At 32.9% G+C, this 14,102-nt stretch overlaps 14 protein-coding genes across 14 annotated transcripts; all 14 read right to left on the bottom strand. All coding sequences in view use genetic code 11, as the record gives it.

The window, feature by feature from the left end:
• Nucleotides 1–205: 205 nt before the first annotated feature.
• rpoA (RNA polymerase subunit alpha) lies at nucleotides 206–1,216 on the bottom strand. Its single transcript has one exon. It carries the CDS (start codon nucleotides 1,214–1,216, stop codon nucleotides 206–208), a length of 1,011 nt encoding a protein of 336 aa, YP_009117422.1.
• Nucleotides 1,217–1,528: 312 nt separating this feature from the next.
• Nucleotides 1,529–1,927, bottom strand: rps11 (ribosomal protein S11). Its single transcript has one exon. It carries the CDS (start codon nucleotides 1,925–1,927, stop codon nucleotides 1,529–1,531), a length of 399 nt encoding a protein of 132 aa, YP_009117421.1.
• Nucleotides 1,928–2,135: 208 nt separating this feature from the next.
• rpl36 (ribosomal protein L36) lies at nucleotides 2,136–2,249 on the bottom strand. The gene has a single exon. It carries the CDS (start codon nucleotides 2,247–2,249, stop codon nucleotides 2,136–2,138), a length of 114 nt encoding a protein of 37 aa, YP_009117420.1.
• Nucleotides 2,250–2,284: 35 nt separating this feature from the next.
• Nucleotides 2,285–2,542, bottom strand: infA (translational initiation factor 1). The gene has a single exon. It carries the CDS (start codon nucleotides 2,540–2,542, stop codon nucleotides 2,285–2,287), a length of 258 nt encoding a protein of 85 aa, YP_009117419.1.
• A 314-nt stretch (nucleotides 2,543–2,856) lies between these two features.
• On the bottom strand, nucleotides 2,857–3,255 carry rps8 (ribosomal protein S8). The gene has a single exon. The coding sequence runs from the start codon at nucleotides 3,253–3,255 to the stop codon at nucleotides 2,857–2,859; it is 399 nt and encodes a 132-aa protein (YP_009117418.1).
• A 95-nt stretch (nucleotides 3,256–3,350) lies between these two features.
• On the bottom strand, nucleotides 3,351–3,719 carry rpl14 (ribosomal protein L14). Its single transcript has one exon. The coding sequence runs from the start codon at nucleotides 3,717–3,719 to the stop codon at nucleotides 3,351–3,353; it is 369 nt and encodes a 122-aa protein (YP_009117417.1).
• Nucleotides 3,720–3,815: 96 nt separating this feature from the next.
• rpl16 (ribosomal protein L16) lies at nucleotides 3,816–5,064 on the bottom strand. Its single transcript has 2 exons — nucleotides 5,056–5,064; nucleotides 3,816–4,229 (listed from the first exon to the last, which is right to left on the bottom strand). Exons 1-2 carry the CDS (start codon nucleotides 5,062–5,064, stop codon nucleotides 3,816–3,818), a joined length of 423 nt encoding a protein of 140 aa, YP_009117416.1.
• Nucleotides 5,065–5,155: 91 nt separating this feature from the next.
• rps3 (ribosomal protein S3) lies at nucleotides 5,156–5,830 on the bottom strand. Its single transcript has one exon. It carries the CDS (start codon nucleotides 5,828–5,830, stop codon nucleotides 5,156–5,158), a length of 675 nt encoding a protein of 224 aa, YP_009117415.1.
• A 100-nt stretch (nucleotides 5,831–5,930) lies between these two features.
• Nucleotides 5,931–6,335, bottom strand: rpl22 (ribosomal protein L22). Its single transcript has one exon. It carries the CDS (start codon nucleotides 6,333–6,335, stop codon nucleotides 5,931–5,933), a length of 405 nt encoding a protein of 134 aa, YP_009117414.1.
• A 115-nt stretch (nucleotides 6,336–6,450) lies between these two features.
• Nucleotides 6,451–6,744, bottom strand: rps19 (ribosomal protein S19). The gene has a single exon. The coding sequence runs from the start codon at nucleotides 6,742–6,744 to the stop codon at nucleotides 6,451–6,453; it is 294 nt and encodes a 97-aa protein (YP_009117413.1).
• A 59-nt stretch (nucleotides 6,745–6,803) lies between these two features.
• On the bottom strand, nucleotides 6,804–8,277 carry rpl2 (ribosomal protein L2). The gene is made up of 2 exons: nucleotides 7,879–8,277; nucleotides 6,804–7,235 (listed from the first exon to the last, which is right to left on the bottom strand). The coding sequence occupies exons 1-2, from the start codon at nucleotides 8,275–8,277 to the stop codon at nucleotides 6,804–6,806; spliced, it is 831 nt and encodes a 276-aa protein (YP_009117412.1).
• Nucleotides 8,278–8,298: 21 nt separating this feature from the next.
• rpl23 (ribosomal protein L23) lies at nucleotides 8,299–8,589 on the bottom strand. The gene has a single exon. The coding sequence runs from the start codon at nucleotides 8,587–8,589 to the stop codon at nucleotides 8,299–8,301; it is 291 nt and encodes a 96-aa protein (YP_009117411.1).
• A 1,487-nt stretch (nucleotides 8,590–10,076) lies between these two features.
• Nucleotides 10,077–12,356, bottom strand: accD (acetyl-CoA carboxylase beta subunit). The gene has a single exon. The coding sequence runs from the start codon at nucleotides 12,354–12,356 to the stop codon at nucleotides 10,077–10,079; it is 2,280 nt and encodes a 759-aa protein (YP_009117410.1).
• A 318-nt stretch (nucleotides 12,357–12,674) lies between these two features.
• On the bottom strand, nucleotides 12,675–14,102 carry rbcL (ribulose 1,5-bisphosphate carboxylase/oxygenase large subunit). The gene has a single exon. It carries the CDS (start codon nucleotides 14,100–14,102, stop codon nucleotides 12,675–12,677), a length of 1,428 nt encoding a protein of 475 aa, YP_009117409.1.

The following is a 14,102-nucleotide window of genomic DNA, read 5'->3' as shown; positions in this document are numbered from 1 at the left end:
TACTACTATTTTGAGAATTGCAACTATTTTGTTTTGAGAATTACTACTATTTTGAGAATTGCAACTATTTTGTTTTGAGAATTGCAACTATTTTGTTTTGAGAATTACAAAACGGTCAAAAATTCTTTTCATATTGACTTTCTAGAAGAACTTAGTAAAAAGGGGTCATGAATGGGGAGAAAAAATAGAACTATTATAAGTAAGTCTAAAATGTATTCCCCGGTGAATCAATTCCAATATTTCGTATCAATTCCAATATTTCTTTGACAGATTTTTTCCCAAGATGTTTTATTTTCATGAGATCTTCTTCACTGTAATTCAAAAGGTCTGATACTGTATTTATATTTGCCTTTTTGAGACAATTATATATCCTAGTAGATAAGTTTAATTGGTCAATATACATTTGATTGAAATCTATTCCCTTCGTATCAGTCGATGTATGCGAAATAGCTAATTTATCCCTGTTCTCTTCCTTTGCATTCTCTTCCTTTGCATTCTCTTCCTTTGCATTTAGAAAGGGAAGGAAAAAGTCAATTAAATTACGAGAAGCTTCATAAAGTGCTTCTTTAGGATCTAATGCTCCATTCGTCCATATTTCAAGAAATAGAATTTCTTGTGTCTCATTTTCGTCCCAATAGGAGTGAATACTGTAATTTACATTTTGAACAGGGGCAAAGGCAGCATCTATATCAAAAAATTCATCCAATTCATTCTTAATTTTTAAATCATAAGGATTTTTAATAGTATATCCGCGGTCTTTTTCAATTTGTAATGATATATCTAAGATAAGTGGTTCGTTTATGCTAGCTATATGTTGTGTAGTATCAATTATTCTCACAGAAGGTGGTAGTATGATATCTCCAGCGGTTACTTCTTTTGGTCCGACAACATAGATAGATCCTTCTCGAATTCCGTACGCATCACTTTGGAGTACAATTTCTTTTAGATTCAGCAAAATTTCATGTATTGATTCCATAATACCTGTTATCGTGGAATATTCGCTTGATGCATTGTGAAATTTAGCACGTGTGATACATGTTCCTTCTATTTCTCCGAGTAAAACTCTTCTTATTGCAATGCCTATCGTATTAGCTTGACCTTTGCGAAGCGGAGATAAAGTGAAACGACCATAATGAAAACGGTCACTCTCTACTCTGAATTCGATGCACTTCAATTCTGGTATCTTGATTGAGACTGATTTTTTATTGTTATCCATAAAACTTATTGTTTAATAAATTAATAAATTATTTAAAAAAAAAAACACTAATTGAATCATTTCTTTCTCTTGAAATGTATTCAATTTTTACAAATTCTAATTTGTAAAAATTGAATCATTAATCTTTCTCTTAAAATGTATTCAATTTTACAAATTCTAATTTACATAAATTATTGAATCATTTCTTTCTCTTGAAATATATTCAATTTTTACACTAATTACTTTAATTTTTACACTAATTACTTTAATTTTTACACTAATTACTTTAATAAATTATTGAATCATTTCTTTCTCTTGAAATATATTCAATTTTTACACACGTCTCCTTTTGGGAGGTCTACACCCGTTATGTGGCACAGAAGTTATCTCATAAATATTCTTTATTTTTATACCACTTTGGTAAATAGCTCGCAGTGCTGGTTCTTTCCCCGGACCATTGCCACGTAGCATAACTTCTGCTTCTTTCAGAAGACCTTGATTTACTAAGGTATGAACAACATTTTCTGTTGCAATCTGAGCAGCAAATGGTGAACGTCTTTTTGTACCTTTGAATCCGCAAGAACCGGCAGAAGACCAAGAAACCGCTTGCCCTTGTGTATCTGTAACAGTAACAATGGTATTGCGAAAACTTGTTCGAACACAAATAACTCCTTTCAGTATTCGATGTTTAGTTTTACGTAGCAAAAATCTTCTTGTAGCTCTACGTGGCACATATTTTCTTGTATTTTTTGACACAAATTTTTTCGTATTTTTTGACACAAATCTTTTCTTGTTATAATTTCTGATCAATTTTGATATTTTGAAGTAAAAAAAAAAAAATCTATTCTATAAATAGATTATAATCTATTTTATAAAGATTATAATCTAGTATGAATATGACGCCGAAATTTATTTATTCTATAATTCCTTATAATGGGAATTATCCCTGTTTTTGTTTATGCCTCGGATTGTAACAAATTACAACAAGGCGTTTCCGTCTACGAATTAGGCGGCACTTTTCGCAAAGTTTGCGAACAGAAGCACGTATTTTCATATTTGTGGTCCTTTTTTGAATACTAAAATCTTTTGTTAATCGGCCTCATCGGTAGCATCATCGTTTCGTTTGACGGGATATCTATATATTATACGTCCTTTGCTTAAATCATAAACAGGTAATTCAACTCTTACTCTATCCCCCGGTATTACTCGTATTGTTCGATATCTCATTTTACCCGATATAACTGTTAAAACATCCATATCATTATCTAGATGGACTAAAAACATAGCATTAGGATATGCTATGGTAACTACGCCATCAAGAGTGACAAAATTCTTTTTGGTACTCATTTCTAGATTTTCGCTATAATTATAATATTATTAAACTTTGTTATTAACCTAACTATGACATTAGATTTCTAAAAGAGAAGAATCATTTAATTAAATAAAATGAAAAGACGTTTCATTTTTTTTTTCGTTAATATCTTTTTTTATCAGCTATTACTAACTTAATAATATTCATTGAATATAATTGAATTCTTTTTTTTGTCAGCTAAATTTCTGACAATGAACACTCAATTTTTATAATAGTAAATTACTTTTTTTATAGCATTGCAATATTGTAGGCAAAAATGCAATTTAGGCATTTACTTTTTGTTTTGGAGTTACCAAAAAATACATAAGAGTTCTCCTCCTATTTTTTTTTGTCGAGCTTCTCGATCAGTCATTATTCCTTGCGAAGTAGAGAGGATTGCAATCCCCATTCCACCTAAAACTTTAGGGATTTCTCGATAATTAGAATAGATTCTCAGACCAGGTTTGCTAATACGCTTTGAAGCGGTTATATATCTCTTTTGCGTCCTTCCCCTAGATTTTGAAGTTAAAATAAAAAAATATTTTTGACCTTCTCTATGTTTCCTAACATCCTCTATAAAGCCTTCTCGTAGAAGAATCCTTGTGATGTTCTCGGTAATAATAGTAGCCGCCACTCGAACTGTTTTTTTTTTTACCATGTCAGCATTTCTAATATAAGTCATTAGATTAGCAATAGTGTCGTTACCCATGACGAACTAATTCTTAATAATTTACTAAATATAAAGGCATGTTTATCTTTTTTTAGGAATATCCCTGACATTACTTTTACATAATTTATCAGTATTTATAGTACTTCAGGAGCCAATGAGATTATTTTGGTGAAATTCAATTCTCTCAATTCTTCAGTAACTGAACCAAAAACTCGAGTTCCTCTTGGATTTCCTTTCTGATCAATGACAACTGCTGCATTGTCATCAGATCGTATTATCATTCCATCGCTACGTTTAAGTTCTTTACACGTACGTATAACTACGGCTCTAACTATTTCTGATTCTTGCAGAAGCATATTAGGTGCTGCTTCTTTAATTACAGCGATGATAATATCGCCAATATTAGCGGTGTTACGATTACCTGCTCCTAGCACTCGAATGCACATTAATTTTCGGGCTCCACTGTTGTCTGCTACATTCAAGTAAGTTTGGGACTGAATCATTTTTCCTCCAATTGTTACCTCGGCAGAAAAAAAGGTATTTCTTATCATATCAAATAAATGATCTTTTTCTGCCAGAAATATCTCTTTGGTTCGGCATTATTTACGCGAACTAGTAATAAATTTAGTATGTATAGGCATTTTATATGCAACGATTTGAAAAGCTGCTCTCGCTATAGTCTCTGATACTCCACTTATTTCATAAAGTATTCGACCTGGTTTGACGACGGATACCCAATATTCCGGAGATCCCTTAGCTTTCCCCGAACCCATACGTATTTCTGCAGGTCTCGTTCTAATAGGTTTGTCAGGAAATATACGTATCCATATTTTAACGCCGCGACGGGCATAACGAGTAATTGCTCGTCGTCCTGCTTCTATCTGCCCAGATGTGATCCAAACAGGTTCCAATGCCTGAAGAGCAAATCTACCAAAACAAATGCGATTACCCCGAGAAGATATTCCCTTGATTCTTCCCCTATGTTGGTGACGAAATTTCGTTCTTTTTGGGTTCTAGTCGATGGTTGTATAATATAATACTATTTGAATTCCATCTCTATTTCAGAACCGGATATGAAAGTTTCTTCTCATCCGGCTCCTTGTGAAGAATCTATGGGATCATAAATAGTGAGGTCCTAGAAATCAATCAGTATTGACTCATTACACATATTAGTTATTCATATAATATGAGGATACAAATGCCTCTATATGTCCAATAAGTATCTTACAGGCGAATATTAACTCTAAGTTATTTGGGTTTTTTGGACTCCAATGAAATTGATTCTTTATTGGTTTATTTCGCCATCCTATCCAATGAATGATTAAGATTTCTATATGATCTTATGCAGTCACAGGTTCCATCGTTCCCATAGCTTTTAAATGGCTGCTTAGGTATACCCTCTGCAATGGAGTTCTTATTTATATTTATTATAAGAATCAATTTTCTTAGTTTCCATTGATCCGAAGCTCTTTTTAATAAACTGAATAGAAATAATCAGGATAATTCTTATGCTTTATCACACTGCTCTTTGAGGGTGATTTATGAACCATACAATACTGTAAGGAAGAAGATTTCATTTTCTCTTTTTCTCCTTCCCTTTTTCTTTTCTTGCATTACCAAAGACTCTTTTTCTCTTTACGAGAGATATAGGTTTGTCTCTTCGTGTCGTGGAAAAAAAGGTCTGTCTTTCGTTTCTTTGATAGAACTATCTATATTTCAATAACTAGCTTATTGGATCTTAGTCAAATAAAATATACTAGAGACCAATTTGTTTTTATTTCGAGTTCCCTATCATTCATTTTAGAAAAGAAGCAAAAGCTTGATCTCAACGAGTCGCACACTAAGCATAGCACTGCTCCAAGATGTTTAATAAATTTTATTTGATCTTATAGAATTTAAGATTTTTGATTGGTTAGATTATAGAAAGATATTGCTCATCTTAAACAAAGATCCAAATTTTTATCCCTAATACTCCATAGACGGTTTGAACCGCATAATAACAATAATCAATTTTAGCTCGAAGGGTCTGTAGGGGCACTCTACCTTTCATAGCCGATTCTTTCCGGGCTCTCTCAATTCCGTTAAGACGCCCTTTAATTTTTATTTTAACACCTTCGACAGTTGCCTTTTCAGCTAGTTGAATAGCTTTTTTCATTATTTTTCTTATTTCAACTCTCTCCTTTAGTTGTAGAGCAATATATTCCGCAAGAATTTTGGGTTCTCTATAAGGTGTATCCACCTTTTCTATAGAAATTACAAGTTCTCTGTTTACAGAATTAAGCATACTTTGTACAAGCATTTTTTGTACTTCCTTTCTTAATTCCTTCATTTTTTCTTTTTTTCTTGGCGCTTTTTTTTCAATAAACAAATCGACAAATGCAATATATATATTTACCGAAATCAATTCGGTCTGTTTCAGAATTTCTATACGTGTAATTCCTCCATAACTAGAATTGATAGAACTTTTGATATGTTTTACATAATTTTCAATGCAATTATATATTCTCTCATCTTCTCGTAGATCTTCGGAATAATCCCTTTCTTCAAACCAAAGGGAATAATGGTTTTGAGTAAAACCAAGTCTAAAACCAAGTGGATTTATTTTGTTTCCCATACATATTTTTTTAGTACTTTAAGTAGTAGTATATTTGCGGCATAAATGGATCATCTATTTGGATATTTTGTTTCTATTTAATGTTTCATCGTACTGTTATTTAATCGTGAGCTGAATTACAGAAATCCAAATCATAAAATAATGTAATACTTATATGACAAGTAGATTTCTGTATTGGATAACCACGACCCCGAGCTCTAGGTCGAAATCTTTTCAAAGTAGGACCTTCATTCACTTCAGCCGCAAGGACAGCTAAATAGCGCTTATGTATACCCATAAATGAACACGCATTTTCGGCTGCAGAAACAAGTACTTTGAATATAGGCTCACATGCTCTATAATCCATGAAAGTCAGTATCGCAAGTGCCTGTATATAGGTAGAATTACGAAGTAAATGAGCTACTCTACGTGCTTTATTAGAAGACATACGTACATGTTTAGCTACAGCTCGTATTCTTATAGTTGAATTTAAATCTAAATCCCTATTTTGAAATATCAATTTCATCTTCATCCTCCATAATGAATTAATGTATACTATTTACAACAAGACTTTTTTATTTATCGTTTCTCTCTTTCCTTTTTGTGTGTGTTTTTTTTTTTTTATTTTTGTTGCTTTTTTCTTATTTTTTTTTTTTTTCGTTTTTCGATTTTTTATCCTTTTTCGCATGTCCCTGGAAAATGGAAGTAGGTGCAAATTCTCCTAATTTGTGGTTTATCATACCATTTGATATAAAAATGGGTAAATGTACCTTTCCATTATGAACAGCAATGGTATGACCAATCATTGCGGGTACAATGGCAGATCTACGGGACCAGGTTACTATTATCTTCTTCTCTTTAATCATGTTTAGATTATCGATTTTACTTAACAAATCATTAGATACAAAAGTATTTTTTATTAGTGAACGTGCCATGGTTAATTAATTACCTTTCTTTTTATTGATAGAAAATAAAAATGGATTTACAACTATTCCTATTTACGTCGACGAAGAATTGAAACATCGCTATATTTATTTCTCTTCCGACTTTTTCTTCCAAGTGCGCTATAGCCCCAAGGGGTCAAGGGTTTTTTTCTGCCAATTGGAGCTCTTCCTTCACCACCCCCATGAGGATGATCTGCAGCATTCATAACTATTCCTCTTACTTCAGGACGTTTACCCAGCCAACGTTTTGACCCAGCTTTACTTAAAGTTCGATTTTTCCATTTAACGTTGCCTACTTGTCCAATTGTTGCTGAGCAGTTCTCAGATATTAAACGAACCTCTCCAGATGGTAATCTTAATGTGGTCAATCGGCCTTCTTTTGCGATCAATTCTGCCACAGCACCCGCTGCTCTAGCTAATTGTCCGCCTTTTCCGACTTGTACTTCGACATTATGTATAGTCGTGCCTAAAGGTATATTGGTTGAAGTAGATCTTTAATTTGTCAAAATCCCTTCCCAAACTGTACAAGCCTCTCTCAGGGCATACAGCTTTCTGGATGTGAATAGAATATGATTATTATGAATCTATTTTATATAGAGGCTTAAGATGAAGGGCATACTTTCAATTCCTTATGTCCTTATTCTGTACATCCTAGGTTTCTTTATTCCATCATCTGGCTTATGTTATTTTTTCATGTAGCATTCAGAATGAATGACTTTATTAAATTACGTTAATGCTTTCGCATCTTCCGGATAACGTAGGAGGCATTTGAAATATCAATTTTTTTTGATAAAAAAACTATTTGTCACTGTTCAGCTTCGAATCTGCCTTTGACCATCAAATCAAATGTGAGTTACTTGTTTTTTTTCTTCAGAACAAGGGTTCCTTTACCTTAGTTGTTTCTGCTTCAGACAATAAAGTCTTCTCCATATTATCATATCTCTGGAGTCAATAATTAATTCAGAAACTATTGAACTCAATCACCCGCTGTTCTTTATCCTCAGTTTCCCTTTGGGATTGATCCCATCAAAGTATTTTAGTTGGATCAGTGATAGATTTTAAGGTTTTGCTGTAAACCCAATCGGTTATTTCCGATTACGTACAATTAATAATTCAAACCGCACTCAAAGGTAGGGCATTTCCCATTGATATGGGGGCTCTTGCACCGGAAATAATAGTATCTCCAATCATAATCCCTCTCGGATGCAAAATATATGTCTTTTTACCATTTCTATAGTGCACAAGACAGATATATGCACTTCTATTAGGGTCACTCTCTATTGTTACAATTTTTCCCAGTATGTTTTTTTCATTCCGTCGAAAATCAATTTGACGATACAGACGCTTGTGACCTCCTCCTCTATGACGTATGGTAATAATTCCACTGTTATTACGACCTTTCCCACAACGATGCCGGCCAGAAGTCAATTTCTTTTGTGGATGAGATTGGACTTTTTCATCAAAATTTGATAGAGATTTATCACGTGTGCCCGGAATCAAAGTCCTGTACGAACGGGTGTTCATGTTTGACAATTCCAATAAGTTTCATTTTGAAGGAAAAAGTGGAATAGAATCACCTGGTTTTAGTGTAATAATAATACGTTTATAATGCATTCTATGTTTCATTATTTGTTTTCTATTTCCTCTTTTTTCTTTCTTTTGCGGAGGTCGATAACTATTGACTCCTATTACTTTAACATTGAAGAAAAGTTCAATCCAATTTTTGATCTTTGTTTTATTTGATCCCGAATCGACATTTAAAATATATTGGTTTTTCTCAAATAGATTAACACTTTTCTCTGTAAGTACGAAATCTAGACATTGAACTTCATACATAAATATTTCTCCTTTGCTATCATTTACAAATAAAAATACAAATGCCTATATCCACCTTTATTATAGTTCAATAAATAGAATTAAACTATACTTATATATGATACTCTAGTTGCATAGAAAATTATGTTTTTAAGATATTGTAACCGAACCGACTTCTATTGAAAAGAAATAAAAAACAAAATCGATAAACATTATTCAAAATGGTAACATATATATTTTTTTTCTCTCAAATGATTCTTCGTCTTCTTCCTTATAAATAAAATCATCCATCATTGTAGAATCCAATTCCTCTAATTGATTCCTTACTAGCTGTAAGTAAAGAATGTTTGTTATTAGCTTTTGTATAACAAGGCTTAGTGGTTTTAATTTAAATGAGTTATTTCTGTACCTTATATCATCTTGATATAACTTTAACTGGGACAGTTTATAGTCTTTAAGCAGATAGTAGAATTCTACCTCTATTCTTATTAAGTTAAGTCATTAATATCCTCTATCAGAGAGGAAAGGTTATATTTCAATGATCTCCAGGTCATTATTAATATGAATAAATATTTTAATATAAATAAATATTGTTCGATTTACATGTTTGTGTTTTTTTTTTAGAAATATACTTGATCTGGACCTCAAGGAAGGAAGGCTCAAATATTAGCCTTCCTTATATTCAATTCATCTCGTTATATTATAATTCAACTCATCGCAACCTGAAATTCAATTCATTACTCATTTGAAAATTTTTCTAACGACAAGGTAAACTATTATAAATACCATGAATCTACCCATTTTTCATTACCTCCTTCTCCCTAATTATTAATAAATAGATTATTAGAAAATGGAATAGAATAATATTAGCCTTCCTTATATTCAATTCATCTCGTTATATTATAATTCAACTCATCGCAACCTGAAATTCAATTCATTACTCATTTGAAAATTTTTCTGACGACAAGGTAAACTATTATAAATACCATGAATCTACCCATTTTTCATTACCTCCTTCTCCCTAATTATTAATAAATAGATTATTAGAAAATGGAATAGAATAAGCAATTGTTTTATATTTACTTTTGTCAAGTCAATTAAAAAAAAAAAAAGAAAAAAATACAAAAAGAAATAAAAAGAAGCAGGCTCTGGTCATCTTATCTTATACGTAAGATATATAAAAAAGCAATCTGCCGATAGAGCGCTCATAACCTTTTTTTTTTTTTTTCGATCCTTATAGCTCCCTTCTTCGTGGACGAAGTCGATTTACGAATTATCTATCATCTGTATGATAGATGTATAATCATTAAGAAATTCTGTATCATTAAAATATTATTCTAATTAGAATTCTATTTTATGTCAACATAATTATGCTCATATAGAATTTTACAATATTATTCTAATTTAGAATTCTATTCTATGTCAATAGAATATGGCAAATTCATAACTAGACCATTTATTAATTTAATTCCTATTTAAGTTTCAAATTCAAAAAGTATTCTGACCTTTCAATCACTCAACATGTATAATTCAATTATTTCGCTCAGAACATTTTTTAAAAGAGCTCGTGGAACCATGCTATCAAACATTCCAAAATCAAATAAAGAATCAGATATTTGATCTTCATCATCTACTATCTGGTTTAATGTCTGTTCAATAACTCTTTTACCCGCAAATGCAATGTATGCATTTGGTTCGACAATCGTGACATTAGCTAACATACCAAAGCTAGCAGTGACCCCACCAGTTGTCGGAGATGTAAGAACTGAAATATATGGTAATTTTTTTTCCTTTTGATGTGTATGCAACACAGCAGCTATCTTATTCATTTGCATTAAGCTAAAACTTCCTTCTTGCATACGAGCTCCGCCAGAAGCACATACGAGAATTAATGGAAGAAGATGCTCAGTAGCATACTGTATTAAACGGGTTATTTTCTCACCCACTACGGATCCCATACTGCCTCCCATGAACTGAAAATCCATAACTCCGAGTGCGACAGGAAGACCATTTATTTGACCTATGCCTGTTTGAATAGCGTCGGGTAAACCTGTTTCTTTTTGATAGGAAGTGTTATAATCGTCATAACATTGTTCTTCTGTTTCTATAAATTCGTCCTTTCCTAGATTAAGTGTACTCTTGATTAGTTTTACACCAGCGTCGACATACTCTTTTTCTTCTTTAGTTAAAGAAGCATAAGTTAAAGGATATTCTTCTTCAATATCCTCAGTATCTTCAATATCCTCAGTATCTTCAATATCTTCTATATAAGTTTCTTCGTTTTTCTTACAAAATTTTTCTTTGCTATCTAGTGCTAATGTAGAAAAATTTTTCATTATCTCTAGTAAATATAGAAATAATATATCAATCTCAGTATCTTCAGTACACAACAATAAATTATTGTCACAATCTTTTTCGTTTTTCTTGTAATGGAGGTATAGATTTTCTATTTGTCGACATAGTGGATCATTATGTATGATATGATCAATGCTATTATCACACTCATAGCGATCTTGTTTTTTAACGTATTCTACTAGAATATCGGAACCGAACCGATAGAATTCTTCTCCTTTAAGTAAACCACAACAACGAAATTTAAACCAATATTTAAATTTTGTCAAAACCAGATATCTTTCCATCAAACATATCGCCGTATGTTTTCGCAGCCATAAAAAGTAATTTGTCTCTGGATTATTTCCTGGATAAAAAGGAAATAGTTTTTTTATTTTCCTTGCTTTTCTTTTTTCTTCCGGAAAATCGAGTTCTATTTTCACTAAGTTTACCGCCGCTACTTTCAAGAACTTATCTTGTGATAGTAATTGTTCTTTTAAATTGGCTAATTGTTTAATTAATTTAATTAGGAAGGTCAAATTTATGAAAATTTTCAATTCAAGCAAATCCATTAAAGATTGTACAGGTTGAATAGAATTTTTTAGTATAGCAAAAAAAGGATTTATATTTTGATCAGTTTGATCGAATGCTGCATCTATAAAATCGTGCACAACATCTATTGACAATAGAAATATAAGTTCATCATTTTCAAATGATGTATCTATATTTAAAATACGCATGAACCATATAAGTTGTTCATCATCTTTCAAATCTTTATCATCTAAAATAGATGAAAAAATAGATAAAAGCGCAAATCGCTGTAATTCATCTGTTATTTTTTTATGTATTTCAAAAAGAACAAATTGAACTGTTTTCAAACCTGTATCAATAATATTTTGTATTATCTTAATAGTTTCCTTTTTTTCTAAACTCAGATATTTTATGAATTTCTTTTCTAATACAACCTTAACGATATTAACAAGAGTAATATTGTATCCTACTAATGTTTTCAACTCATTTTTTTCTTCGTGAAAAAATTCAAAGTCAAAATATTTGTCATAAATTATTTTGTACAATAAAGTTGAGACCCTTTGAACCATTTTGATGTCAAACGTCGTATGCTGTTTTTCTAATACATTTGTACTAGAAAAATTAATGTCCATAGGACACCAAGTGCCATTATCAATTAATAATTCAATTCGCTCTGAACTAGTCATCTGTAGCGTTGCCCCGCATTCCTCACAAACACCTTTTTGTTCTAAAAAAAATTTTTTATATATAACGTTTTCACAATTCTCGCACAAAAACCACAAATGTTTAAAACGTTCCGAATTCAATCTGTTTTCTACAGGTTTTGTTTCGCCGATATGTTCAGAATCTTTGTCTTCTTCACACATTTTTTCAGAATCTTTGTCTTCTTCACACATTTTTTCAGAATCTTTGTTTTCTTCACACATTTTCTCATATTTTTTCTATATATATATATTGTTACATGTACAACTTAACTTTTAATAGACACAAATACAAACCATCATACTTCAGCTCAGTTTGGGTGCGAGCTAGAATAGATTGCAGATCCTTGCCCCCCCCCCGGGCCTGGATCTACTGATCCACCGACCCCATCGAGTAATCTAGAATATTAGATATTAGACAAATACCTTTCCTCTAGCCGAATTATTCTATTCCCATCCATTCGGTATTCGGCTCAATCTTAAAATAAAAGATTGGGCCGAGTTCGCTTCGATTAAGGGACCAAACAGACGAAAGTCACTCGATTACAAGCGATCAATCGTATCAAATTCAAATTTGATTTCCTTCCATACTTCACAAGCGGCAGCTAGTTCAGGACTCCATTTAGTAGCTTCGCGGATCACTTCATTACCTTCACGCGCAAGATCACGTCCTTCATTACGAGCTTGTACACAAGCTTCTAAAGCGACCCGATTAGCCACTGCACCAGGTGCATTTCCCCAAGGGTGCCCCAAAGTTCCTCCACCAAACTGTAATACGGAATCATCTCCAAAGATCTCGGTCAGAGCAGGCATATGCCAAACGTGAATACCTCCTGAAGCTACAGGCATAACACCCGGCATAGAGACCCAATCTTGAGTGAAATAAATACCACGACTTCGGTCTTTTTCAATAAAATCATCACGCAATAGATCAACAAAACCCAAAGTGACTTCTCGTTCTCCTTCAAGTTTACCTACTACAGTACCAGCATGAATATGATCTCCACCAGACATACGTAGTGCTTTAGCCAGTACACGGAAGTGCATACCATGATTTCTTTGTCTGTCAATAACTGCGTGCATTGCGCGGTGAATGTGAAGAAGTAGGCCGTTATCTCGGCAATAATGAGCCAACGAAGTATTTGCCGTAAAACCTCCAGTCAGATAGTCATGCATGACTATAGGAACTCCCAATTCTCTGGCGAATACTGCTCTTTTCATCATTTCTTCACATGTACCTGCAGTCGCATTCAGGTAATGTCCCTTAATCTCACCCGTCTCAGCCTGAGCTTTATAAATTGCTTCTGCACAAAAGCAGAAACGATCTCTCCAGCGCATAAATGGTTGGGAATTCACGTTTTCATCATCCTTGGTAAAATCAAGTCCACCACGGAGACATTCATAAACCGCTCTACCATAATTCTTGGCAGATAGACCCAATTTTGGTTTGATAGTACATCCCAATAAAGGACGACCATATTTGTTTAATTTATCTCTTTCTACTTGAATACCATGTGGTGGGCCTTGAAAAGTTTTTGAATAAGCAGGAGGAATTCGTAAATCTTCCAGACGTAGAGCCCGTAAAGCTTTGAATCCAAATACATTACCTACAATAGAAGTAAACAGGTTAGTCACAGAGCCTTCTTCAAAAAGGTCTAAAGGGTAAGCTACATAGGCAATAAATTGAGTTTCTTCTCCAGGAACGGGTTCAATATCATAGCATCGCCCCTTGTAGCGATCAAGACTGGTAAGACCATCGGTCCAAACAGTGGTCCACGTACCAGTGGAAGATTCGGCAGCTACCGCTGCTCCCGCTTCTTCGGGGGGCACTCCAGGTTGAGGAGTGACTCGGAATGCTGCCAAGATATCAGTATCTTTGGTCTGATATTCCGGAGTATAATAAGTTAATCTGTAATCTTTAACACCCGCTTTGAATCCGACACTTGCTTTAGTCTCTGTTTTTGGTGACAT

The sequence above is a fragment of the plastid genome of Cupressus sempervirens (assembly GCF_028749045.1).
Source record: "Cupressus sempervirens plastid, complete genome".
Taxonomy (NCBI): Eukaryota; Viridiplantae; Streptophyta; class Pinopsida; order Cupressales; family Cupressaceae; genus Cupressus; species Cupressus sempervirens.
Note: the sequence above shows the minus strand (reverse complement) of the source record. Positions and strands in the feature narration are given on the sequence as shown.